The sequence below is a fragment of the Sinohyriopsis cumingii genome, chromosome 18, assembly GCF_028554795.1.
Source record: "Sinohyriopsis cumingii isolate HCF-2022 chromosome 18, ASM2855479v2, whole genome shotgun sequence".
Lineage (NCBI taxonomy): Eukaryota > Metazoa > Mollusca > Bivalvia > Unionida > Unionidae > Sinohyriopsis > Sinohyriopsis cumingii.
The window spans coordinates 7,723,126-7,749,414 of NC_142978.1; the positions used below are offsets into that span (position 1 = coordinate 7,723,126).

The window sequence follows — 26,289 nt, forward strand, 5'->3', positions numbered from 1 at the left end:
TTTGTATAGCATACCCACGTCACAGTATTTATATTGCAGACCCAGGTCACAGCATATGTATATAGCAGACCCAGGTCACAGCATATGTATATAGCAGACCCAGGTCACAGCAAATTTATATAGCAGACCCAGGTCTCAGTATATTTTTATAGCAGACCCACGTCACAGCATACTTATATAGAAGACCCAGGTCACAGCATATTTACATAGCAGACCCAGGTCTCAGTATATTTATATGGAAGACCCAGGTCACAGCATATGTATATAGCAGACCCAGGTCAAAGTATATTTACAAAGCAGACCCAGGTCTCAGTATATTTATATAGCAGACTCAGGTCACAGTGTATTTGTATAGCATACCCAGGTTACAGTATATTTATATTACAGACCCAGGTCACAGCAAATTTATATAGTAGACCCAGGTCACACCATGTGTATTTATATAGCAGACCCAGGTCACAGCATATTTATATAACAGACCCAGGTCACAGCATATTTATGTAGCAGACCCAGGTCACAGTATATTTATATAGCAGACCCAGGTCACAGCATATTTATATAGCTGACCCAGGTCACAGCATATTTACATAGCAGACCCAGGTCACAGTGTATTTGTATAGCATACCCAGGTTACAGGTCTCAGCATATTTACATAGCAGACCCAGGTCTCAGCATATTTATAGAGCTGACCCAGGTCACAGCATATTTACATAGCAGACCCAGGTCTCAGTATATTTATATAGCAGACCCAGGTCACAGCATATTTATATAGCTGACCCAGGTCACAGCATATTTACATAGCAGACCCAGGTCACAGCATATTTATGTAGCAGACCCAGATCACAGTAGATTTATATAGCAGACCCAGGTCACAGTGTATTTGTATAGCATACCCAGGTTACAGTATATTTATATTGCAGACCCAGATCACAGCAAATTTATATAGCAGACCCAGGTCACACCATATGTATTTATAGAGCAGACCCAGGTCTCAGCATATTTATAGAGCAGACCCAGGTCTCAGCATATTTATAGAGCAGACCCAGGTCACAGTATATTTATTTAGCAGACCCAGGTCACAGCATATTTATATAGCTGACCCAGGTCACAGCACATTTACATAGCAGACCCAGGTCACAGTATATTTATGTAGCAGACCCAGGTCTCAGCATATTTATAGAGCAGACCCAGGTCACAGTATATTTATATAGCAGACCCAGGTCACAGCATATTTATATAGCTGACCCAGGTCACAGCATATTTACATAGCAGACCCAGGTCACAGTATATTTATGTAGCAGACCCAAGTCACAGTGTATTTGTATAGCATACCCAAGTCACAGTATATTTATATTGCAGACCCAGGTCACAGAAAAATTTATATAGCAGACCCAGGTCACAGTATATTTATATAGCAGACCCAGGTCACAGCATATTTATATAGCTGACCCAGGTCACAGCATATTTACATAGCAGACCCAGGTCACAGTATATTTATGTAGCAGACCCAAGTCACAGTGTATTTGTATAGCATACCCAAGTCACAGTATATTTATATTGCAGACCCAGGTCACAGAAAAATTTATATAGCAGACCCAGGTCACACCATATTTATATAGCAGACCCAGGTCACAGCATATTTATAGAGCAGACCCAGGTCTCAGCATATTTATATAGCAGACCCAGGTCTCAGCATATTTATATAACAGACCCAGGTCACAGTGTATGTATATAGCAGACCCAGGTCACTGCATATTTATATAGCAGACCCAGGTCACAGTGTATTTATATAACAGACCCAGGTCACAGCATATTTATATAGCTGACCCAGGTCTCAGCATATTTATATAGCTGACCCAGGTCACAGTGTATTTATATAGCAGACCCAGGTCACAGTGTATTTATATAACAGACCCAGGTCACAGCATATTTATATAGCAGACCCAGGTCTCAGCATATTTATATAGCTGACCCAGGTCACAGTGTATTTATATAGCAGACCCAGGTCACAGTGTATTTATATAACAGACCCAGGTCTCAGCATATTTATATAGCTGACCCAGGTCACAGTGTATTTATATAGCAGACCCAGGTCACAGTGTATTTATATAACAGACCCAGGTCACAGCATATTTATATAGCAGACCCAGGTCACAGTGTATTTATATAGCAGACCCAGGTCACAGTGTATTTATATAACAGACCCAGGTCTCAGCATATGTATATAGCTGACCCAGGTCACAGTGTATTTATATAGCAGACCCAGGTCACAGTGTATTTATATAACAGACCCAGGTCTCAGCATATTTATATAGCTGACCCAGGTCACAGTGTATTTATATAGCAGACCCAGGTCACAGTGTATTTATATAACAGACCCAGGTCACAGCATATTTATATAGCTGACCCAGGTCTCAGCATATTTATATAGCTGACCCAGGTCACAGTGTATTTATATAGCAGACCAAGGTCACAGAGTATTTATATAAGAGACCCAGGTTACAGCATATTTATATAGCAGACCCAGGTCTCAGCATATTTATATAGCAGACCCAGGTCACAGTGTATTTATATAACAGACCCAGGTCTCAGCATATTTATATAGCTGACCCAGGTCTCAGCATTTTTATAAAGCAGACACAGGTCACAGTATATGTATTTATATAGCAGACCCAGGTCACACCATATGTATTTATATAGCAGACCCAGGTCTCAGCATATTTATATAGCAGACCCAGGTCACAGTGTATTTATATAGCAGACCCAGGTCACAGTGTATTTATATTGCAGACCCAGGTCACATTGTATTTATATAGCAGACCCAGGTCTCAGCATTTTTATATAGCAGACCCTGGTCACAGTATATGTATTTATATTGCAGACCCAGGTCACAGAAAAATTTATAAAGCAGACCCAGGTCACACCATATGTATTTATATAGCAGACCCAAGTCTCGGCATATTTATATAGCAGACCCAGGTCTCAGTATATTTATATAGCAGACCCAGGTCACAGTATATTTATATAGCAGACCCAGGTCACAGTGTATTTATATAGCAGACCCAGGTCTCAGCATTTTTATAAAGCAGACACAGGTCACAGTATATGTATTTATATAGCAGACCCAGGTCAAACCATATGTATTTATATAGCAGACCCAGGTCTCAGCATATTTATATAGCAGACCCAGGTCTCAGCATATTTATATAGCAGACCCAGGTCACAGTGTATTTATATAGCTGACCCAGGTCACAGTGTATTTATATTGCAGACCCAGGTCACATTGTATTTATATAGCAGACCCAGGTCTCAGCATATTTATATAGCAGACCCAGGTCACAGTGTATTTATATAGCAGACCCAGGTCACAGTGTATTTATATTGCAGACCCAGGTCTCGGCATATTTATATAACAGACCCAGGTCTCAGTATATTTACATAGCAGACCCAGGTCACAGCATATTTATATAGCAGACCCAGGTCACAGCATATTTATATAGCAGACCCAGGTCACAGTATATTTATGTTGCAGACCCAGGTCACAGTGTATTTATATAGCAGACCCAGGTCACAGTATATTTATGTTGCAGACCCAGGTCACATCATATTTATATAGCAAACCCAAGTCACAGCATATTTATATAGTAGACTGAAATCATTGCATATACATGTATGTATAATAGGCCCATGTCACAATATATTGATATAGTAGACGCAATTCACAGCATATTTATGTAGCAGACCTAAGCAAAAGTTGAATATTGGAATCCTGTTAAAAGCTACATTCTCTTTTCAATTAAAAGCATTAAGGAAGGAATAAATATACATCACCATGAAAATGGCATAGCTTTTTGTTTACTTGTCAGCTCTTTCATGATGTACGCACAATGGAAGATGAGAATACTTATTACAATCAAGATAACGCCTGGTAGATAAAATGGTAATATTGCGGCTTTGATCCAGTAACATAATTGATGTCATGGATACAGGCAGAATTAGGGAACAATTCCAGGAAGCAAGATTTTCTAATTTCCGATTGGATTATTTCAAAAGAAAAGTTCTTGGCTGCCCACCACAATTGAAACTACCAGATGGCCCTAATTAATATAGCAGAATTGTTCCTGCTATCATAAATCTGTAAAGTAAAGGTTTCATGAAAATATGGATTTGTAGTTTTCATTTCTATACCGAATGAAAGGAATGTCATATTTTCAATATTTTCTCTCCAGTGCTTGCTAGCTGTCTCATTTATCCCATATGGTTGCTTATAAGGAAAATAAAAAGACTCCCGTTCATGCTGGTCATTATGTAGTATAACCCCACAGACAGATGGTTAGTATCCGTTGTGCTACAAAGAAAGCAGGGTAAGATTTCTGACTATAGCAGTATATGCATTTTGTGGTTTCCACAACAGACATAAGCCTTTCATTGAAATGTGTTTCCATGATGATAATCCTTTAACAGCAGAATGGTCTAGTCATAATAATGACACTACACTGGCTGTTTGGCAAGTTCAGAATGGTAAAGTCATAATAATGAATCATGACACTACACTGGCTGTTTGACAAGTTCAGAATGGTAAAGTCATAATAATGAATCATGACACTACACTGGCTGTTTGACAAGTTCAGATTGGTCTAGTAATAATAATGAATCATGACACTACACTGGCTGTTTGACAAGCTCAGAATGGTCTAGTCATAATAATGAATCATGACACTACACTGGCTGTTTGACAAGTTCAGAATGGTCTAGTCATAATAATGAATCATGACACTATACTGGCTGTTTGACAAGTTCAGAATGGTCTAGTCATAATAATGAATAATGACACTACACTGGCTATTTGACAAGCTAGGCATGGTCTAGTCATAATAATGACACTACACTGGCTGTTTGACAAGTTCAGAATGGTCTAGTCATAATAATGACACTACACTGGCTGTTTGACAAGCTCAGCATGGTCTAGTCATAATAATGACACTACACTGGCTGTTTGACAAGTTTAGAATGGTCTAGTCATAATAATAAATCATGACACTACACTGGCTATTTGACAAGTTCAGAAGTCCTATTTACCATATATACTAGCTTGTTAGATGAATCCAGCTGCAAACTGCACAGACCCTGGTCTGCCAGTGTATAATGCAACAGAAGATCAGAATTTATGCAGTTTATAAAGAACAATTATTCTGATTAAAATCAGATCTCCATTTATCAGCCTATGTGAAGATCTAACAGTGACAGCTTTGGGGTTATATTCTGGTGGCCATTGAAATGCAGGTTTCAGAAATTTGAAAGTGAATCAAATCATTTGGCACACATTCATGCTCATCAGCCATACAGCTCAGTATCCAAATGTGAATGCATAAGCCTTTATCTGATTGGCTTATAAAATTAGTGATTATGGTAATAACATAGGTCATCAGAACATGACTCTTAAGTTGGAGATCTGATTTTAATCAGATTGAAGGAATGGTTCATAGAATAAACAACATTAACCCTGGTCTGCAGGTGCTTTATGCTATGGCCAGTTAGGATCTGTGTTGTTTGTTGTTTGACTCAACTTGTAAGCAAGTCTTTATGGTAAGTCTTTAATCACTTATTTGTGTGCTGTTTGTTTTTTTTAAAATATTTTTAATGTAGCTTTGACAGTTTTAGTCATATTGTTTTGATGTCTGCAATGTGACAGTTTATAGTGATATCTAGCATTGGGGCATCATGCTGCAGACCTGTATCATCATGTCCCACCCAGCCACATTATCCTGACACCAAACCTACCAGTTCTTAAAATAACCTCTTAATGCTGAGCGCCAAGTGAGGTAGTTGCTAGTACCATTTTTATAAGTTTTTGGTGTGACTTGGCAGGAATTTGAACCCACAATCTCCCAGTACCAACAATGAGTCACAGGTAGCCCATTACCAACAATGAGTCACAGGTAACCCATTACCAACAATAAGTCACAGGTAACCCTGTACTAACAATGAGTCACAGGTAACCCAGTACCAACAATGAGTCACAGGTAACCCAGTACCAACAATGAGTCACAGGTTACCCATTACCAACAATGAGTCAGGTAACCCATTACCAACAATAAGTCACAGGTAACCCAGTACCAACAATGAGTCACAGGTTTCTGTGAATTCCATCCTTTCAGTAGGTAATGTGTGACTGACCTCATACTCTAAAAAAGTCTTAATATCTAAAATCAGCGTGAAAGGTCAGAAGAAACTCAAAACTAACTGTAACTTGTGAAATCTAACTAGACAGTCTAAGATTTATTCAGGCTCATTTCGAAATATGTTTGAAATATGTTTGTAAAATTCTCATTTGTTTTAACCCTATAGAGTAAGAATTGAATCTTGGGCCTTTACTTGATTAACACTGAGAAAACTTGTCATCATACAACGATCCCAGTTTTTGAAAATTACTTTTGATAGCTTAAATAAATGCTGACTGGCAACAAGTGAAACTTTACTAGCCATCAGACTGTTAGCATTATGAAAACTTCTCATCTGACAGGAAATTTGCTAGCCCAAGGAGTAGCTGACTTAATGCTAATTTCAAACAATGTGATTAGATTTTCATGTCAACATGGACTTTCCACTAAATTACATCTTATGATGCCTCATTTGGCTTGAATGAAAATGGTGTCACTTGCACATCAAATATGGATGTCACAGGGATCTTTTGAGGATCTTGTTATTGCTACTTCTGCTGGATGGATGGCCACATGAACATGGGGTTTAGGTGGTCGTAAATGAAAATGACCTCGATCTGTTTGCTGTCTAGTATGTCCACCACATCTGCCATCTTAAATATCTTGTTACTGTGACTCCACCTGAATGGATTGTCTTGATATAAGATTTCTTATGATGTCTAGTGGGTCCGAAGCAAAATTTGTGCTGATCTGAGGTCCAGTATGGCTGCTCCAGTAGCATATATATGAACCTCTCAGATGGGAGTGTTTTCCTCCAGAGTCAAGGAGTGTCTCCCATTCAACCCCTCACTCACTGAAATCTTTTTGTGCAAAATTATTATTGAAAATAATATTTTCCCACTTTTTTACCCACACATTGCTTCCAGTGTATTATATTTACTGTAATGCTGTCTGTGATCAGATGACCGTGAACAGTCTTAAACAGGGCAATACGATTCAGTTGCTTATTTTAAGCAGCATAAAGCAATTAATATCCCTTTGACACTGTCAGCAGGATCAGTAGGCTTCAGTGTTTGAAATTTATTGACTTGGATTATACTACATGTAAGCAAATGTAATTCTGAAAAGATTAAAGATTAATTGATTATAGTTCGATTACTAAAGAACTCTTTGAGCATAAAGCTGATTCGGTTTGGCTTTGGTGTTTAAAGTTTGTTGAGATGTTTAAATTTATATCTCCTAATGCTAAAACATCAAGAGCAAAGTAACCAGAATATCACATGAATTTCAATGATGGATGGAAGTGAGAATGACATTCACGTCATGCAGAATATTAAAATATATTAAGCATTGCAACAAACACGTCATCATTGATGACTATGTTCTCAGAACTCTATCAGATGGATAAAGATGTACATGTCAAGACACTTTTTGCCAGCTTTGTAGGTGAAAATAATCTCTCATTTACAGTAGCATATAATTTTTCAGGTCTAGTCTAAAACATATTCCCAGACAAAGGAATCACACAAAAGTTCTCATACAAAAAGACGAAAACGGAAGAAAACTACTTGCATAGTAAATCAAGCTTTCAATTCACATTGGGATAAAACAGTTGAAGATGCGCTGCAATGAAACATTTGCTGTGATGTTATGACTCTACGGTCTAAAACTAAGTAACAGAAAAGAGCAAAAGGCAACACATTTTGTAACATTCATCAGAAAATCTATTTTCGTAGAATATCAAGTGAATATTTAAAAAGAACTTACTGTCTTGTGAATTAAATCCTAGATAGTCGTACAATTCTATCACAAGTCCAAATGTATGAAACTCCAATAGAATTACAGTGGTGTTCCAAATATATTCCAATATTAAATGTGTTGATGTGCCTGTATGGTAGTCTAGAATATGCTAATTTGCCAATGGCCTAAAATGTGGTTATGTCATAAGTCTTTTGATGTATCACAGTAATACAAAATGTCTTTGTCTGAACTCACTAAATTCACCAAAAAATGATTTAGTCCAAAAAATATTTTAACTAACACTGAAACTCCACTGAATAAATTTAAATAAATAAATCCACCCAAATTTAAAACTGAAAACAACAATAAGACTGATTCCACTTTGGATTTTAAGGTACAAATGAGTAACTTTTCAAGTAAACGACATTGATATAAAAGCTAAGACACAATAATAGAACCAGGATATAAGTCAGTTTCCTTTCTAAAGCATTTGTAGTTGCCAACACATTTAAGAATTTCCAAGTGGAAAACTATTGTCCTAGACCCAGATTCAAATAAACATTTTCCTCCAATAATAATGATATGAATATTTGTTCTATAATCATAGAGAAATCTTAGCTATGTATTACGCTGTTTACAAAAAAAATGTTGCTAGTCAGATAGACCATTTAACTTAATTTTGGAAAAAGGGTCACATTACATATAATCATTGAGGAAGTCATTGGACAGAACAAAATATACATAAAAATTCTCATTGAAAATATTCCCTCTTTTGAATTCAAACTTGCAACCAAATTTAAAAATCTCCCAGCTTGTCCCAAGTGATTTGTCAGTTCTGTCAAATGTATGAAAAAGCCATCTCATGAATCAGATTATAGCTATATTTGAATGAAAAGTCAAAGTAATATAGAGTTTATACAAGAAGACTTCATCTGATGTAAGTTGGAACTAAATGAAAATGGTGTGTGTGTGATTTGGATTTTTAACGTAGCTTCAACAATTTTTCAGTCATATCTCTATGATGTTTACAGTGTGACAGTCTGTTGTGATGTCTAGCACCGGGGCATCATACCACAGACATGTAGCAACATGTCCCACCCAGCCACATTGTCCTGACATCAGGCTGACCAGTCTTAATTCAAACCTCTTAATGCTGAGCACCTAATGAGGCAGCTGATAGTACCATTTTTATTAGTCCTTGGTATGACTTGGCTGTGGTTCAAACCCATGACCTCTGCATCTGAGGCAAAAGCTTTGACCACTAGGGCAGCAGAGTGGTCAATGAAAATGGTGTTGCACGCACATCCAATATGGATACCACATCATCCATGCTGAGAATCTCACAGTTATTCCTTTGAAACAGATGGTGATATATTTGTAAAGACTTCTTATGATGTCTAGCCAGTCATGAATGAAAATGGTGCCAATCTGACTTCTGTAAATCATGGTATGGCTCGATTTCCAAGCTGGCTTGTCATATCAGCATTGCGATTTCACCAAAAGGCTTCTTATGTTTATAGTTGGTCCTAAGTAGAAATGTTGCAAATCTGATATCATATATGTCCACCTTGGTATCCATCTTGAACATCATGTAATTGTTGTTCCTGTTGTAATTATTACTCAAGCAAAACAGAAAGTGATATCAATTTTGTTTTTTCACTAGAGGACTTCTTATAAAAGTCTTGTTGTTTCTGAATAAAAATAGCACTGATCTGTCATCCAATATGTCTTGAAAGTCTTGTCATTACTATAATTCTTCTTAAAAGAAGGTAATTTTTTTACATGTGATTTGCAAAAAAGCATCCTTACAGTGTCTAGTTGGTCCTAAATGTAAAGGATGCAAACTGACCCACATCTCATATGAAGTCACTATCTTAAAAATACTGTATTCCTCCCAAATGGATAGATATATCTACATTGGGTTTTGACCAATAGACTTCTTATGATGCCTCGTTGCACCTTAATAAAAATGGCCCCAATCATATATCCAGTATGGCCTCATAATGGCTGTCTTGAAAATCTAGCTGTCTCTAATGGATAGTCATATTGATGCCAGTATGGGGTTTTCACCAAAATTCTTTAAATGATGTCTGCTTGGTCCTCAATGAAAATGGTACCAATCTGACATTCAATATGTCTGCCACAGCCACTAATTTTAAAATCTTGTTATCACTGAGGAATATCAGAGATGGTTTGAACACTCAAGCTAAAAGGAAGAAATGGTTTCATCTTGAATATCAGGGAATTCGTTTCGGCAAGTAGAATCTCTATCCCTTTGAAGGACTCTTGCTCCACTTTTCAAAGGATTTGTGGTGATTTGATTGCTGGCATAATATGCCTGGAAAACAGAACACATAGTGGGGTGTTTTGTTTTCATGCCGTAAAATGATTAAATTGTATTTTCTGTGTCTTTCTTCGTTTAGAAATTAAAAAAGAAAATAAGATATTGTTTATTAAATTGCTGAAGGGAGGAATGAAAATACACAATCGTAGATATGTCAAGAAATTGTGTTTTTATTGAGAAAAAAAATTTGTTTATTTTCAGATCTTCTCTTTGGACACTGCCACTCTAGAAGTATACCAGGGTCATCGTATAGGTATCAGCTAGAACTGAATGAACTCGAAGTTTTGGAGAAACATGTATGGAGATTAATCAAGCAGGGTTTAACATGGAAAGATGAATATACACAGTGTGTATTGCAGAATGTCCTGGTGGCCATGCAGCATCAGAAGTCTTTTAATGATGACATATGTAAAGACCTCACGTTTGATTGGTCACAGGAAGCAGCATCGGAAATCGAGTCAGCATTAAATAATATCTATAGGAAGTATGTTCAAGAGTATGGAAGAGGACTGGCTTATGATGATACAGACAGCGACAGTAATTTGCCACTCATTTCCAGCTCACACAAACGAGATGAGATTGTCCAAGTTCACAAGTATTTTGACAAGTCTCAGGCACTTCATAAACGGAGAAATTACAAACCACACTTGAGCCCTAACTACCTCGATTTCTATCCTAATGACAGAGGTTTAGAAAATTTGAGAAAATTAAATTTGAGAGAAAGAACATCAGATTCTGGGGCATCCAGTGAGGAAGTGCGGGCTGTTGAAGGTTATTTACATGCTCTAGATGATTCTTCAGTTCTGGATCAGTTGGAATACCTTAAGAACAAACATCTGGGAAAAGGTAATTTATTCCTTGCATCGGATTGGGTCTCAGATGGACTGACAGCAAACACAGACTTGATACCTGGTTATTCCTGGACTGAGGGAAAGAAGAAATTTGATCAGCTTCCTGCTGAAACTGGTATGTTTTATTGTTTTTTAAACTTTGCCCATTTATTCAATATTCCCCCCACCTCACCCCTACCTACATAAGTAGTGTTGAACCTAAGTCTGAGGTATGGGGAACATTTAATAGAAAGATTTTGTCTTCTTATTGGGATAAAGATATGGGAAGTTTGTTTTTTGTTTTGCAAGATTGCTTTTCCAGCACATTATTGAGGCTCTGCCATGCCAAGGAAATTAAAACCATATGTCTTTCCTAAGGACATACTATGGCACTTGTCCCAGGCAGGTCTGACTTACCTCCTGAGCTACGATGGACATACTAAGGCAGCTGTCCCAGGCAGGTCTGACTTGCCTCCTGAGCTACGATGGACATACTTTGGCAGCTGTCCCAGGCTGGTATGACTTACCTCCTGAGCTATGATGGATATACTAAGGCAGCTGTCCCAGGCACATCTGACTTACCTCCTGAGCTACGATGGACAAACTATGGCAGCTGTTCCAGGCATGTCTGACTTACCTCCTGAGCTATGATGGACATCCTAAGGCAGCTGTCCCAGGCAGGTCTGACTTACCTCCTGAGCTATGATGGACATACTAAGGCAGCTGTCCCAGGCTGGTCTGACTTACCTCCTGAGCTACGATGGACATACTATGGCAGCTGTCCCAGGCAGGTCTGACTTACCTCCTGAGCTACGATGGACATACTATGGCAGCTGTCCCAGGCATGTCTGACTTACCTCCTGAGCTATGATGGATATACTAAGGCAGCTGTCCCAGGCACATCTGACTTACCTCCTGAGCTACGATGGACATACTATGGCAACTGTTCCAGGCATGTCTGACTTACCTCCTGAGCTATGATGGACATACTATGGCAGCTGTCCCAGGCTGGTCTGACTTACCTCCTGAGCTACAGTGGACATACTAAGGCAGCTGTCCCAGGCAGGTCTGACTTACCTCCTGAGCTACAATGGACATACTATGGCAGCTGTCCCAGGCTGGTCTGTGCTCTAGTGAATGAGCTAGCGAATGAGCTCCAATGTTTCCAGGATTTGTATCAATATTTATGTGCATAATGTAACATAGGTCAGAGACGGTGATGTAAAAATGTCATCTGAGAACTTCAGTACCTAAGGTATTGACAGTGTGTCATTTCATAAATCCACCACCAAGGGAGACTTCCTGTAGGAGCAGTCTGCTTCCACAATTTGCCACATCCTTCCAACAACTCTATTTTATGTTCAAGTGATTTATGGCTGATTTAAAAAATTTGATGAGAGGATGATTGTGAAAGCTGCCATATAGTTGGAAGTGCAGTTTTCCAGTGCATGTACAGTATCTCAAAAAGTGAATACAGACTAGCACTTAGTAATTGGATAATCAGGCGGATGGTTAGAGATGCATATGGGTAGTACTTTGAGAGAATGCAATAGAAAGAAACTTTGCTTTACAGCATCCTAATATTCAGAACCTTATAAATACCTCTCATATGTGGATACTGAAGTCATTTTTACATAAGAAAGTGTCCATATAATTGACCTTGTTACACCATTTCATGACAATGTTCTTTTAGTACATGTATCTTTTTTAAAGTTAGACTTGTAATTTCTTTTCTTTTCTATCACTATATGATTATTTCAGTAATTACCTAATTGATCTTGGGGACCTTGAGTGGTCAAAAGCGCTCACCGTTATGGATCACTGCCATCTCACCTCTGTCTGCGTGGGTTCAAGTCTTGGGCTTGGCCAATGTGGGTATGTGAGAAAGCTTGCCGGTAGCTTCTCGTGGGTCGTTGGTTCTTTTCAGGTTTTCCCGGGTTCTTCCTCCACCATTAATACTGGCCACCAGGTATAGCCTATCTTGTGCTGAAAAATGGCATTAAACCCTATAACAACAACAACCAAATTGATCTTGAAGGGGCACTGGCAATACCTGTCTTTTGTGAAATATATGTATCACAGAAGCATTAACAGAATACTATTATATATACTTATGGATTCTTATTTCTAAATGAGCAGAAAAGTGGGACTTGGGTAAATTTTTGTTGTTAGCTCTCAAATGTTAATTTTGGATATTAGGGGCCAGTTACTTCTTCACTTGAAGATTATTAATTTCTACCTTTGTTTTTGTTTGTTTTAACAAAATAAACATGCAGAAACTTTTGCAGCTGTTTTCAAAGTCTAATAAATGTTGGGGCTCAAGGTCACAGGGCTCATAACATTTTGTTGCCAAAAGTCTGGAAAAAAGATAGTCTTTGCTGTTTTACAGATGGAGGATCCAGAGAGTTATTTGTTGCAGCCAGCCCTGAAGATGAGGCAAAGAAGGAGGGGGAGATGGTGCTCCCACCAGATTATGCAAACCTCCTGGGCAAACTACTGCAAGGTAATTCATTGTTGTCATTTTCCTTACATTTACCATCATTTCTTACATGTGAACTTTACAGATCTTAGCTGATCTTTACAACAGTTGGGAATAAAACTTTATATTTTTTGTTCATTCATTTTTGAGTGTTTGGTAATAGCACATTGCCTGCAGTTGTATGTACTTAACAAAAAGGTGGATAAAAATTAACTTTTTATTTGGTTTGAACTGGAAAATGAAAAAGCTTGGTTTCTTTTGAGGATCTAAGTAAAGTCACACATGCCTTTGTTTTGGACATAAGCCATGCTCAAACATATGAACTGCACATTCTGTTTGAATATGGGTTTCTTCATGTTAAAAATTGTCCTATGCAGCTGTTTTATTTGTTATGCAGTGTATGTTTGTATAAATTGATTACAAAACACAGTTTTCCATGTGACAAAATTGCTGGAACAAAAGGAATAAGAATAAATGAAATTGCAGTTGCCATGTTGTTGTACCTTGCAAACATTAACTTCCTGTAACAAGTTTAAAGATGGAAATAAAACTGCTGGAGGCAGAGGTATGCTGTTGAATGGTATACACATTGGAGGGAATCTTACTTCAGAATTAATTTATGCAGTAAACATAGGCTTCTTGAACTGTCCTTAAGTCCTCCCCCTCTCTTCTGTGAGTCCTCCCTTGGAGTTATAACTTGTAAACCATTGGGATTCCTGCCCTATAAACACAATAGCACTTTCTTAGTGTAAAAAGGGCAAGCCATTGATACAACTATCACTGGATCCTGTTTTTCTAATTACCCTACAGTCTTATAGCTTTGTAACTGTTAATAGTTGCACCCAACAAGTATATATACCAGTGGTTCTTACCCCATAAGTTGCTACCCCAAACTGGTTGCCATGCCGTTTTGAGTGGGTTGACAAGATCAACTTTAATAGATTTAAATTTTCTGCTCAGTGTATTTTTATGGGTAATGAAGCTAATGACATAAACCTAAATGATTGCTGCCCAAAAATGTTAAGATTCATTTATATATACCCATAGTTGACTTGCAAGTGGAATTCGCTGAAACAGAGCAACAGGGAAGAATTGGGTTGAGTCATACCATATATAATTGCTTATAAGGTGAGTACAACTGCAGCATAGACCCTAGTCTGCTCCTATCTGTTCGCTGACATGTCAGATTGTGGTTGTAGCACTCACTTAGAGCCAAAGGGCATAATTCTACAGTGAATATGGACCCTGCCCTAATCATCCCTCCCTCTACATAAACAAACTAGAAATGAAGGCTGTATACCTAGCATTGCAAGGGTGCATCAACAGAGTAAGGGATCAATGTGTCATGGTCTCCTCTGACAATGTGTCCATTGTAGCTTATCTCCAACATCAATAAGGCACACATGCCCATTCTCTTTGTGTGGAAATATGGGTCACCTCCGGGAACATAATACTCAGAGTTTGGCAAGAAGAATGTTTTGGTGGACAGACTCTTCAGAACTGGCAAAGCAATCCTCACAGAATGGACTGTACACCACTCTGTTACATAGTCCCTTTTTCTTGCTGTTGGAAAGATCCCTAGTGGATCTGTTTGCAACGAGGCTCAACAGCAGACTTCCATTTTATGTTTCTTCTGTACTGGATCAAGGAGCTTGGGCAGTGATGTGTTTAGTCTCTAGTCAGATCGGTTGTTTGCTTACACCTTCCCATCCTTCCAACTGATTCCTCAAGTTCTGCAAAAGTCTGAACTTTTTCCACTGCTCAGTTCATTCTTATAACTCCTCTGTGGTCTTCAAGACCTGTTGATCACACAACCCAGGTCTCTTCCTCCACAACAACCCACAAATTCACCACCTTCATGTTTGGCTCATCTCAAGTGATTTCTCAGCCAGAACGATTTGGGCCAAGTTTCCATTGTATCATTCAGGCCAGGAGAGCATGCAAGGCCTATGATGCAGCCAAGTGGAGAATCTGATGTGATTAGTGCAGTAGGAAACGTGTTGATCCTAGCAGTCTATCATTTCTGTTGGTGCTTCCTTTTGTTCTCTTTGAGAAAGATAAGATGCTCTATATCCACTAACAAGGGTATAGAGTTGACATTTCAAGCCCACTTAAATTTTCTCAAGGCACCCTGCCAATCTTATTATATTTTCAGCTGCAGAGACCTATCTTGTGATCTCTTATGCCTAGGTGGAATCTTCCTTATGTTTTATGGTCTTAACCAAAAAAACTATGAACCAGTGAGTGATGTTTCCTTTGAGGACCTCACTTGCCTCAGTGTGAAGGCAAAATAAGACTTGTGCCTTATTTATTGACACTGGCTGTCTCCAGTAAGTGGGAATTGTGATAGTATTTCCCTCCTTTGTTTGCCAGGATTTTTAGCCAAAAATCAATTACCTTCAATAGCTCCACTACCAATAAAAATCTCTAAGTCTCACTCGAATCTGTGCTGTGGATGATACACATAGATCTTGTTCCATGAGGGCAATCTGTTCTGTCTGAAGGCATCCAGATGAAAGAGAATGGGTATGATGCGTCTTTTCCTCCCTCTCATGGGCTCCGTACACATTTCAGCTGCCACTTCTTCATGAGGGATTGTCACCACGATCAAAAGATGTCCCAGTCTCTACTGATTGAGATCTTTTCTTTAAGAAACTTAAAGCCCACGAGGTTCAAGCTGTTGCTGCCTGCAGGGCCTACCTTACTCCTCCTTGGAGGACATCATAAAGGAAGTATCTTGGCATTCCCATGTCACCTTTTTCCTTCTTTTACTTCTACTCGTTATCAGAGTCCCATCATTGAAGCAGAACATGTTGCTCCGAGAAATACCAATATTCCATTACCTGGACCTATCCACCAATGATGAGTCCTTTATATTTTCTGTTTATGGGTAAGCTATTGCTGCTATTAAAATGTAGTTTGTTTTTGGGTAAAACTAGTTTGAATTATGCAATACTTTTCCATAGCTATTGTCAAGTGCCCTCCTCCCACCCTGCTCTGATGTAATAGTTGTCCTTGAAACTATCTCTGCTTATTGTGCATATAGCATACCAAGGACAAGGCGAGTTGCATGAGGAATTACGTCAATTCTTCACTCAAAGGGAGGATGTATGCACATGAAATGGATAGTGTGATTTTTTCAGCACAAAAAAGAAAGCTAAACAATAGTTATATTTAAGTATTGCATAATTAATATTAATTAACCCCCTCATGCATTAAAACATTTTCAAGTAGGTTTTATCAGATTAGTTTTATTTGCACTGGGGTGGGTGGGATTCTGTGTGCTAAAAAGACCAGTTAAGTTTATTTACCAATGTCCCAGAGGAAATGTTCAAATGTATTCCATCTGTTTGTATGAATTATAACTGTTTTGTTGCAGGGGAAATCACTCCAGATGAGCTGAGTAAAAAAGAATTGAACTACCTGAGTCAGTATGTGAGCACCATGTTGTCAGTAGTGGGGCAGGATTCAAATCCAGGCTCTCCAGATCTGAATCATGCAGAAGCTTATGAAGCAGGTGGCGATGAGACAAGCATGATGAAACAAGGTGATTTTAAAAAGAACATTCCCCATGTTCCCATGCTGAATGTTACCAAAGTAGTAATATTTAGTAGTATTATTATTAAATGTTATAACAAAGCTATGTCTTTAAGGTCATTGAGAAATGGTGATTGCCCAATATTTACCATGCTTCCACTGCTTACAGCTAGGTCATATTAATTTGCTCCTCAGTTCCTTTTCTCCTCATGGAAAGCTTAATAGCACAACTGCAAATAAAACACTCAGTTATCAAGGATTGGGTAAGAGAAGACAGTATTATGGGAGAATCATTCCAGTGTTATTTTTTGAATGATAGCTGTCTGAGTTGAGAACATGTTTTGGAATGTATGGCGCCATGTAAGGATGCAGAAACCTGATAGTAATCATCTCTTGTGTCTTAGAACTGATCACCACATCCTGAAGGCTTAGTGACTTAGTTGTTGTATTCCTGTACACATTGTAAGCTTCAATGACTTAGTTCTTGTTGTATTCTTGTACACATTGTAGGCTTCAATGACTTATTTGTTGTTGTATTCTTGTACACATTGTAAGCTTTAATGACTTATTTGTTGTTGTATTCTTGTACACATTGTAAGCTTTAATGACTTATTTGTTGTTGTATTCTTGTACACATTGTAAGCTTCAATGACTTATTTGTTGTTGTATTCTTGTACACATTGTAAGCTTCAATGACTTAGTTCTTGTTGTATTCTTGTACACATTGTAAGCTTTAATGACTTAGTTGTTGTTGTATTCCTGTACACATTGTAAGCTTTAATGACTTAGTTCTTGTTGTATTCTTGTACACATTGTAAGCTTTAATGACTTAGTTGTTGTTGTATTCCTGAGCAGCAGAGGGGGCGAATCGGACATTTTGTCCAATCGTTATTTTGCTTAATTATTACTTTCTGCACTCAGCGGATCCGGTGTAGTCAGCGCTGGTAAAAAAAAAAACGACGTCGGTCCATCTTACACGATGGTGACGTCATTTGGTTTAATTAACACCTTCTGCGCGTCGATCCCCAGCGTCGTCAGCGTCCGGTAAGCACATCGACGACCGCGTCGATGTCATCGCCCCCTCTGCTGCTTACAATGATCTTACAAACAGAGTGATCACTAACTCCTCCTCTTGTAGATCAATTAGGTTATTTGACTGATCGGTAAGTCTAAAATTAATTCTCGTTAAAAACCGATCATGGCATCGCATATAGACCGGATTAATCGGATTCTCAATGATTAAGAATCCGGGAGGGGCTGTTGGTGAAAATGAATAAAGGATATACCCCTGTTGAGCTTGATTTGATTGCTTGGTATCTACCTGGTAACTCCCTTCGATAACATCGCACACTAGATTGATTGCTATCACCGATGCGATATTTACGTTGTACGGGGCAATATGCCTACCACCATCTCCGTTATCGTGTTTGAGGAAATAAGTTGATGGACCGAGAAAATCATTAAGAGACTTTCTTAGTTCTGGCGCGTTGTATCCTGGAAACTTGAAATAGGGTAAATCGGCTTCTGTGATATTATACTCGGTTAGGAATTTTTGTTCATTATCATCGCTGTTAGCGAATATTATCCCGACGATTCGTTCATTGATATATTCCATGTCTGATATGAGTTGATTTAACACCTCAACGTGTCTTCGTGCTTTTGTTTTCCGTAGTTGTTCTAGTTGCAATTGGTAATTACGATTAATCTCGGCAAAATACCTATTAATATCATTTAAACTAACTGTGACCACGGCGGACGATTCAGGAGTTTCCTTATACGGAAAATACCATTGCATGGTATTCCTGTTTTGAAATATAAACCTGCCGGGTAATAACGCGTTTTTTATAATAGACAAATCATCTCGATAACTGGGATTAATTTCATGATACGATTGCGTATTTGTGTGCAAGTCCACGGGGATTTCATGAGGTGGATTCTTGGGCCATCCTAGTATGGTTCTTATTGAACTGTTATAAATATCAACCATATACCCCGGTGTGCTTATTTCAATCGTCGACGATAACGTCGGTTCATGAACCGTAATAGCGATTTTTGATTCCTTTCCTGTGATCGATTTTATCCTGCGTTGAAATTCTTTATTGATTTGTTCTATTTGGTATGACCCAGTTGGTATTGTAACCTCCTCCCAGTCTGGGGTCCCATCGGGTTTATTTGTCCATGCAAAAACCAGCGAGTTATTAGGTTGTTGTCCGTTAAATGCGTCCGCTCGGATATTAGGCCAACTGTGATATACTCGCAATTTTGCCAGCGCTATTTCCTTCACTGGAACCGGCGACGGGAAGTTCACACTGAATTCGGGTTTCGTTGACGTTATCGATATCATACTTGTTTGTACCGGAGTGGTGTTCTCCGTGATCCGCTGAAGTAATTGAAACCCTTCGGGGTTCAGCGACATTATTATTATTTGTTGTCTTTAGTGTCTAATTTCAACAACCAGGTGGTTCCGGCTTCCAGTTGAAAATCCTCGATTTTTGACATCGCGGAGCTATACAACTGGACCATCGTGGAGAATTCAACATCGGATACGAACAAATTATCAATTGACAACGAGATCAACCCGGATAATTTCGAGAACGCGTCGGATACTATTTGATGTTTTACTGTATACTCGTTGAGTTTTTTCTGAAAACACGATGATATCTTCCTAGTGATTGCGTTGGCAACTCCAGCAATTGTTGTCATCGCGGAGACGGCGATTGGAACAGCGATCGGGGCTATCGTGGTCACCGTGGATAAAACGACGCCGGTACCGGCCACTATACCCGACACCGAGTACACGACCGCATCGATGGCGGTTATTTTACGACGGTATTTTTTTATTTTTGCGCGGTATTGTTCGGAAAGCGTTTTCAAGTTCGCGGAGAATTCTTTTGCGGTATCGAATCGATATTGATGTGACGTTGGTGATACCTCTGATTCAATTACCCTGGTGGTCATTTTATTCTAAAAGAGCTAGCGTTTTTAATTAATTACTTAGATCCACTATAAATTCCACATACCATGTGATGTTTGTCCTAAATAGACTGCTATCAATGGCCTTAATCACAAACCGTTCAATTGTGTCCTTGTTAATGATTGTTGACACTGTATTGTTAAACCCGGATGAACTCGACGATGATATACTAAACTGCATCGCCGAAATCAATGTCAATCGATAAATACCCTTAACAGTTGCGGTGATATCTACTGTATTCTGTGTAGGAGTCCAATCGAATGATCCATGCTGAATTGTGTATACTGTGTTGATGATGTTCTTATGAGGGGTTTTTATTTTTTCGAGTTGCTCTGCCATTCTCGGTAGTTTGTTTTTAATCGATTCAACAATAAATTTGATTATTCCTATTTCCTGTCCATACGCAGTGATATCATTTATAGTTATTGTGATTTCATCCGGTTTGACATTTTTTTTACCAAAGAATTTATCAACGGCGCTATCGATCCTGTTAAAATTTTTTCGCAACGTGTGAAATTGACCCGACAGCGTTGTAAACTCCGAAATAGTAGTTTTTATCCCCGCAAGATTCGGTTCGGTTACCGTCGGGGTCCCGAAAAAACTAGCGGTAGTGAGCTGTATATCGGTGATAGATTTTTTCACCTGCGCGTCAAGTTCGGTCACCGATTTATCCAACCTTGTAAAACCGTCTCGGATTAATGTTATCGTCGATAGATGTTCACCCGGTTTGAGTCGTCCGTCGCTGGTATACAACACGATAGTGTTCTCGGCGGCATCACGCTGTCGTATTAAAACGTCATTCAGCGACACATTACTGGATTTCAATTTACCCTGGCGGTCTTGAAATACAACTATTTCGCCCGGGTCAACACTGGTTAAATTCAACGTATCAGCGATTTCATCCTCAATTAGTTTTTTTATGTCATCGGTGGCGGGCGTTTCCGTGGGCTTTTTCAGCGCCGAAACCGGTCGTCCCCAAATATCAATCATTATTATCTAATGTAATTGTCTCTAAATTTCCCACTAGTGTATTCGTTTACAACCACATGAGGTGGTTTTCGCGATGATGAAATCGCCGCAAGTACGTTCAATACCTCACGGCCACATATCGGTGGGTCACTTAATTGCTGTGTTGGCAGCGTGGAATAAAAAACCCGGGCTGAACACGCCCGGGCTGAACACGCCCGGATATACCGCATGAACTCTTTCGGCGGGGCTAACCCGTATGAATCAAAATAGACGATCGCACGCGGATCAATCGCGTACGCAACCCAATGAGTTCCCGCTCCGGAGGACCCATCGAGGTTAATTATGCCGGTTTCAATATTCCTTGGTGCCGCCGGTAATTGATCCCTCATAAAAACACCTCTGAAGTTTTTTATCGCTAGCGCGTTTGCGGCGTCTATTAAATCAAAATTAGACATTGGAGTCATAGACTCAGGAGTCATTGACTCCCGAGTCAATAAACGGTTCCCGGTAGTCTCAGACCCTTTCCCGAATACCATGAATACGGGGTTCCAGGTAGTCTTAGACCCTTTCCGGCCACGGGTCGTTTTTTTTTGTAGCCTTTCCCGGTTGCCTTCTTTAATGCCATTCCCGCCGCGGTACCAACGGCTCCTAACGCCGCCGCCTTAGCCACTGCTGGTGCGGCCGCGGCAATCAACGCTGGAATCGCAGCTAACAGCGGAAATATCCCACCGGTCTTTTCCATGTTTTTAATTGCTGCGGCTGAAAAATCTATTTGAACACCCTTTTTATTCTTCATCGCATTATTGAAATGTTTTATTTGACGCGCCGTCAACGATATCTTATGATTACCACCTGCCATCTGTGACGGCTTCAGCGTTATTGTGGTTCCACATTGTTTAGCCGACTTTGATCGTAATTTCTTGACTTGACCATCAGTCAACTCTACACTGACGACACTATACGACATTTTATTGTAAACGCGTTTGTGTTTTCAATTACATGTTTTCCACTGGCGCATCAACGATTCTCATTCGTCCACCAACACCTTCTAGCAGCATTGATTTATCGCTGAGGATGACAGCAACCGCTCTATAATTGGCACCAGCCGGGGCTATACGAGCTCGGAAGTGTATATCAACGACGGATTGTCTCGTTAAATCAAGATGTTCCAGCGAAAAATAATAAATCGGATACAGGTTTTTAAAATCAAGTTGTGATATTTGCAAACCAGTGTCAACGTTTTGATCACGACCCATATACGACAGCAATCAATGATACACACGTGCGATATGGTTGTCGCCGTAATTAAGCTGTATATCCTCGGATGGTTCCTGTTGTCCGTTTATTCTCAGCGAAACATCCCTGACTCCTAATTGATCAAATATCATATGGCTGTGTTCTTGACTGCCCAATCGTTCCCTATTCTGTAGCGCTATGAATATATGACGCGGGGCTGAAACACCCTGTTTTGACGCCAAGTGCCATGTAAACGTATCGGCGACGTTATCCTCTTTAGCATCAGTTGTTACCGCTAGCCAACTCAACAACGATTTTCCCCCCTGTTCCATAAATGCTAACAATCGTGTTTCCGTGGTAACTGATGGAGTCAGCACCGGCATCCACAATGCCATTTTAGTTAAAACGACTTTACCGGCAGCGACGCCAGCAGCATGCCATATTGCATTGTTATCATCGCCCCTTCGCGTCAGGGCAATTGTGTGCTTGGCCCCATAGATGACTTTTCTAACATTTCTGCAGAATCCAAATATGTGATGGAGTGGAATCGCGCATGAAAACTTTCGGCGTGGTCCTTGCAACATTCCTACTCGTGTTGCAAACCCTAGATTAAAATTATCGTTAGTACTTTTTATGATATTGAAATCAGCACCTGGTCTTGCCCTGCGGTCTGGGTTGGCTGCTTCAGCTTGATTAGCAACTGAAGTATCTTGTGGTGTCAGCACGTTGATGTACTGAAGATGGTCAGCGTTAGTAGTGGTGTCCTTTGCGAACATTATAGATGGGCCCGCCGATCTTGTATAATCATCCGAGTATCTTGCTAGCCCAATTATCGTCGTTGCAACATCAACCTCGCGTTCTATTGATTCAATTTCTCTTTTAAGATATCTGGCGCTCTCAAATAACGCCATGATACCGTTGTTAACGAAGCCAACTCGAACACGATGGTCATCTGCGTATGGTGCATTATCGGCGGCATTTGTCACGAGTTCTCCCTCAATTTTGATAAACGCTTCACATGGCAAAAAATATTTACTGGTATCTTGGACTTGAAGTTCAATTCGCGATCGTAGGTCAGGTTGCGCTGCATAATAAGAATAATATTGATAATCACGGACAGAATCATCCCTGCGCACTGGGGCGTCCATATCAAACGCGGGGTCAGCGGTTCGCGCAAACATTTTATTATTATTCATGTCGGTGTTTTCAATTGAAATCCATCAACGTCGTTTTCGTCGTAAATTCTTTGAATTTAAACCACTCCCCGCTATCGCGTTCATGAGCGCGTTGGTTGCCGCATCGGCTGATGGCGAAGTCGCCAACGACTGAGTCGTCGCCAACGACTCTAATTTTTCTTCCACGGCGTTATTTATTACTTTACTGACATTTGCAGGCATCACTGTCGTTGATGGCATTACCGGTGGTTTCTGTTTTTTTCTCTTGGATTTCACCAACGACATTAGTTTGTCCCGCGCGGCTGAAAGCGCCTTTCCGGCAACATCTCCAATAGCACTAATTCCCTTATCACGAATAACATCAATAGCCTTCATTCCTAATTGTTTGGCTAACGGCGCTACTTTTGGAGCCATTCTTGTAAATAACCCCGCAATGGTGCTACCGAGACCATCTCCATAGTACGTGCGGTAAACAGGCAATCGCGAGTTTACCACGTAGACGAGTACTGGTTTATCGTGGTTGTAGTGTATGATCATCCTTATTAAAAACACCAGTTTTCCAATTAATCATCCACGAGTTCGTCTATGAGCGTTCGATATGCATTAATGTCCATAATACCGCCTGCAAATAACCGCTTGCAAATATCAGCGGCCTCATTGATTATTTCCGGAGAGTTATTTCCGGCTCGTTTTCCTCCAATTAGTACCTCTAGCCGTGATATATCACTGAGAACACTGCCAGGACAGGTAACGCCGTAGGATTCTTTACCAACAGGGTATCCTTTTCCTTTTTTTGGTGTTCTACTCTTAACTTCCTTGTGGAATTCATCGTAATCGGGATCACCACGATGTAGTAATGCGTCTCTATGTTTACTTGCTAAATACACTATTCTTGCCCAGTCCTTTAACGACTTTATATTTTTCTCGTAACCGCTATTGATATGCTTCTTATCTCGTATGCTCTTAGCAAAATTGTTGGCAGCAAAATTAATTAATTCTTCCCTGCTGCTGAAGCCTCTAATTTGATCTATTGTGCTCTTCTTGAGTATAACACGGGGTATATTCTCCTCTTTTTCTTCCGGTTCTCTTGCGGTGGCGCCTAGTTCTTCTTCCGGTATTTCTTCTTCCGGTTCTTTCGCAGTAGCACCTAATTCTTCTTCGTCGGCCATTGTAACATAGGGTTCTTGTGGTTCCGTTATAGCGAGTGGTGGTGGCCTCCGTGTTGTAGCAGCCGCTATTTTCGCAGGGAGTGTTTCTAAAGACCTTTTTGTTTGCTCGGTCTGAGCCGCTATCTTTTCAAGCGCGCCGAGGACGGGCACAGTTGCCGCCGTAACATCTTTGGTCGCTTTAGTTACCGGGGCAAAGAGTTGTTCGCTTCCAACAGTAAAATCGGTTTGTAGTTGCTGCCGCGTTTGAAGTTGTTCTCGGACCCTGTCTCGTAACGGTATGAACTTTTTAAGCGCCGCTAGCCGCTCTCTGGCTAGCCGAGTAGTGAGTGATTCACCTACCATTATTGCAATTGCGAAGCAATTTCTAATTTCTCGCCGGAGTTTTCGTCTATAATTCTTCTAATGTTTTTGATTTTACTAGAAATCTCCCTGCGTCGTTCATAAACACGTCCAAGTTTTTTTCGTATTATTTCAACGGCAGTAAATTGTCCAATGAATGCATTTGCGTCATTGTGGTACAAGTTTTCATTGATCGTATGTTGTAATCGTTTTATAAAAAAATACTCGCGGGCCAGGGTAAAACGCCCCCGTTTCGATTGTTCGTTAATAATTTCATAATCGGATAATATTTTTTCACTGTCAAGACCATCAGATAATTCAATTCCTTGATTTTTTAATTTTGAAATCTCGGCTAATATATTATTGATGTCTTCGATATTCATTATTCTTATAAAACATCTTGTTTTTAAATAAAAAAAAAATGAAACCCCGTGTATCAATCCCGAGGTGTTCATACTTTGTTTTCTTCCGGAACAGACAATAACGTTTCACACTGTCATGGTGGCCTTGTCACGGTGACCTTGTCACGGTGACCTTGTCACTCGCTGATTTCTGTTATATATGAAAATCGAATTCTGTGATCCGTCTTTTTTGAGATCGCTGAATTCTGTATTCCTTCTGCAACAAATCGTATCGAGGCTCTACAAATGTCAAAATATCTACTGGCTTCATTCATCGACTGAAATATTTTTTCCTCGTGAGTTGTTGTATCAAATGACTTTACGGGTTTTGCTTTCTTTGGGTATTTACCGGTTTGGCCTTTTTTGGTATTTTGACTCTGCGAGACAGCTTGCAAGTTTGTAAGAGAATTATCAGTCTTATTATTATTAATATGATCAATCACAAGCCCATTTTCGATTAATCCGTTGAATGCTTCAAATACAATCCTGTGAACAAGATAAATTTTTCCCCCGGCACTAAACATCAAATACCCCTGATTACTTACGGTACCAACTGGGTTTTTTAGTCTGCGGTTTCTAACAATGCCGTCGCGAGACGCCTCGTAATTGATGAGCACAGGATGCGGCTGAAATTCTTGGTCCATTTATATAATAATACTATTTGTCTAATTTATTATTTGGTTTAATTATGAATCTTTCAACGTAGTCTTTGGGGGGTTTTGATGACGAAGTCAGCGGTGGGGTCAATGACGGCGTTTTTAATTCGCTTGTCATAATAGCGTTTTAGTTCCCTGTATCGCTTTCCGCCACAATTAATACACAACTGCGATTTTCCTCTTACACCGACGTGACAAACCAAGCACGGGAGGGGGCCAAGAGAACCATTACGAACGCTTTGTAAATGATACCCGCAGAATTCACCTTTACATGATTTA

At 39.6% G+C, this 26,289-nt stretch overlaps 1 protein-coding gene across 1 annotated transcript in view; it reads left to right on the forward strand.

Moving 5' to 3' along the window:
• LOC149776034 (receptor-type tyrosine-protein phosphatase N2-like) overlaps nt 1-26,289 on the forward strand; it is a 520,769-nt gene that overhangs the window by 152,533 nt on the left and 341,947 nt on the right. Inside the window, exons 3-5 of the mRNA XM_089941917.1 lie at nt 10,447-11,211; nt 13,465-13,578; nt 16,934-17,101. Of these exons, the coding sequence (XP_089798043.1) occupies nt 10,447-11,211; nt 13,465-13,578; nt 16,934-17,101 (1,047 nt within the window). The remainder of the gene's footprint in view (nt 1-10,446; nt 11,212-13,464; nt 13,579-16,933; nt 17,102-26,289) is intronic.